This window comes from Meleagris gallopavo, chromosome 4, assembly GCF_000146605.3.
Source record: "Meleagris gallopavo isolate NT-WF06-2002-E0010 breed Aviagen turkey brand Nicholas breeding stock chromosome 4, Turkey_5.1, whole genome shotgun sequence".
NCBI classification, from domain to species: Eukaryota; Metazoa; Chordata; class Aves; order Galliformes; family Phasianidae; genus Meleagris; species Meleagris gallopavo.
This window is the reverse complement of record NC_015014.2, coordinates 41,874,844-41,877,618: the sequence shown is the minus strand read 5'-3', so window position 1 is coordinate 41,877,618 and position 2,775 is coordinate 41,874,844. Positions and strand designations below refer to the sequence as shown.

At 43.8% G+C, this 2,775-nt stretch overlaps 1 protein-coding gene across 1 annotated transcript in view; it reads left to right on the top strand.

Moving 5' to 3' along the window:
- LOC109363679 (toll-like receptor 2 type-1) overlaps window positions 1-2,435 on the top strand; it is a 5,807-nt gene extending 3,372 nt beyond the window's left edge. Inside the window, exon 4 of the mRNA XM_019615133.2 lies at window positions 5-2,435. Within this exon, the coding sequence (XP_019470678.1) occupies window positions 5-1,057 (1,053 nt within the window). The 3' untranslated portion in view covers window positions 1,058-2,435. The remainder of the gene's footprint in view (window positions 1-4) is intronic.
- The last annotated feature ends 340 nt before the right edge of the window (window positions 2,436-2,775 follow it).

Here is a 2,775-nt window from a genome sequence, read left to right as displayed (position 1 = left end):
ATGGCCTGAAAACCTGAAATACCTGAATCTCTCCAGCACTCAAATTCCCAAATTAACACGTTGCATTCCCTCAACTCTTGAAGTGCTGGACGTTAGTGCTAACAACCTGCAGGATTTTGGTCTGGAACTGCCACTTCTCAAGGAGCTGTACCTGACAAAAAACCATCTGAAGACCTTGCCCGAAGCTGCAGCCATTCCTAACTTAGTGGCCATGTCGATCAGCAGAAACAATCTCAACAGCTTCTCCAAGAAAGAGTTTGCGTCCTTCAAGCAAATGGAGCTGCTGGATGCTAGCGCCAATAACTTTATTTGCTCCTGCGAATTCCTCTCCTTCATTCAGCATGAGGCAGGGATAACCCAGGTGCTTGTGGGGTGGCCAGAAAGCTACATCTGCGACTCTCCGCTGGCGGTGCGAGGGGCACAGGTTGGGAGCGTGAGTCTGTCGCTGATGGAGTGCCACCGGTCCTTCCTAGTGTCTTTGATCTGCATTCTGATGTTCCTGTTCATCCTCGTCCTGGTGGTCATTGGGTACAAGTACCATGCGGTCTGGTACATGAGAATGACCTGGGCATGGCTCCAAGCCAAGCGGAAGCCCAAGCGAGCCCCCACGAAAGACATCTGCTACGACGCTTTTGTCTCCTACAGTGAGAACGACTCCAACTGGGTGGAAAACATCATGGTGCAGCAGCTGGAGCAGGCGTGTCCACCCTTTAGGCTATGCCTCCATAAGCGGGACTTTGTGCCCGGGAAGTGGATTGTGGACAACATCATCGACTCCATTGAGAAGAGCCACAAGACGCTCTTTGTGCTATCAGAGCACTTTGTGCAGAGCGAGTGGTGCAAGTACGAGCTGGATTTCTCGCACTTTCGCCTCTTTGACGAGAACAACGATGCAGCGATCCTCATCCTGCTGGAGCCCATTCAGAGCCAGGCGATCCCCAAGAGGTTCTGCAAACTGCGGAAGATAATGAACACCAAGACCTACCTGGAGTGGCCTCCTGATGAAGAGCAACAGCAGATGTTTTGGGAGAACTTGAAAGCAGCTCTAAAATCCTAGATAGGATCATTAAAAACTGAGTCTCTAGCCATCCTCTACTGGATTTATTTCCATTGCCTTTTTGTCCCTTTATCTAGCTGAATCTATCCAACAGAGATCTGAGCTACTGTAATTGCTGTTACTTGCTTTGAAATTATACTATTCTTGTCTCCGTGATCATGATCTTTTCTAAGCATTTTAATCAGCAGTCTTACGAAAAGCAGTTTTGTTTAAAGATTTGCTGTTGAAAAGTTTTTTAGATACACAACTGTATATTTTATCTATTTTATATAGCTTTATCTTTGCAAAAGCTTTACACGAGAGCCTGCTTAGCCTAGGTTTAACCACTTCCAACTGAATGCGATGAAAGACAGTTTATGCAACAAGGATTTTCATCCTAGCTCCCGTACTAGATAGTAGTAGAGTAGATCTGAGGACTGATTCTCAATAGTATTTCATAATCGTCGTAAGTTAAATGTCAAAATCTTCTAAAAATTGTGGCTGCAAACTTTAATCTAAATATGTGCTTTCACACTGTGGTGCTTGTTGTTCTTTCTTAGTGAAGACATGCTTCAGAGGGCGGTTCAAACACTTCTTTGACTTGCTTAAGTGTAGTTGTTGAAGTGCTCACCTAGAGTGTATCAACGCAATACCTATGTAGTCTTTGATTTCAAGACCATACTCTTCTCTGATCCACCAGCACAAAGTAGCTGTTCCTCCCCTTTGTTCTCTCTGCAAGGTAGTCCACAAAACCAGAGCAGCTGAAGACTTTCCCACCTCAAACACTGTTGGATGGGCTCATGTTATCTTAGGAAGATGGCTGGGCAAGGATTGTAACTGCTGAAGAAGTGGAATAAAAGAGACGCCACCACCAAGCTCTTTCTTCTGATGTAATTTGAAAGTGAAGGGGGATCTTGGGAGACACCTGTCCTGGAGATGCAGAGAGTTTCAGCCAAACCTTAACAGCTTGAATCTGGTCAGCCTAATAAATAACTATCTACTTGATCAGGTCAGTGTTTAGGCACAATGTTCTTGGGACTGACATTTCTAGGTATGTACAGAAGCAAATCTTGAAAGGCTTCCCATGGAAATATTTACAGTATTTATTATTTTGTCTGGGATTAGATCATGGAATCACAGAACAGCTTGAGTTGGAAGGGACCTTAAGGACCACCTGGTTCCAAAGCTCTGCCATAGTCAGGAACACCTTCCACTCGGACAGGCTGCTCACAGTCCTATCCAACCTGGCATCCACAGCTTCTCTGGGCAACCTGTGCCTGTGCCTTGCTGTTCTCTGAGTAAAGAATTCCTTCCTAACACTTAATCTAATTCTATCCTAACTTGAAAGCAGCCTTGAAGTCGTAAGACAAGTTAGATGTTCCTGTTTCAGTATGTTTCCAGGAAATATATTCATATATATTTACAGATATATGAGATTATATATATATTCTCTTGTATATGTATGTTGCAATTAAAATTACCTTATGTGGAAAAACTGAGATTTTACATTGAAATATGCCTCTGAAGCCTTACCAGTGTTGTGCAACACAGAACAGGCAACAATGAATACAAACATCTGTCACTAGTCTGTCTTTCTGTATAATTATTCTGGAGTCCGTACCCCCATGTACAGAGTGGGTTTTGCACAATACTTGTTAAGGAAGCATCCTGGCACCTTGGACAATGATTGTGGTGAAATCCAGAGGCATTAAATCAATGTTTGTTTTATTTTCTCAGGC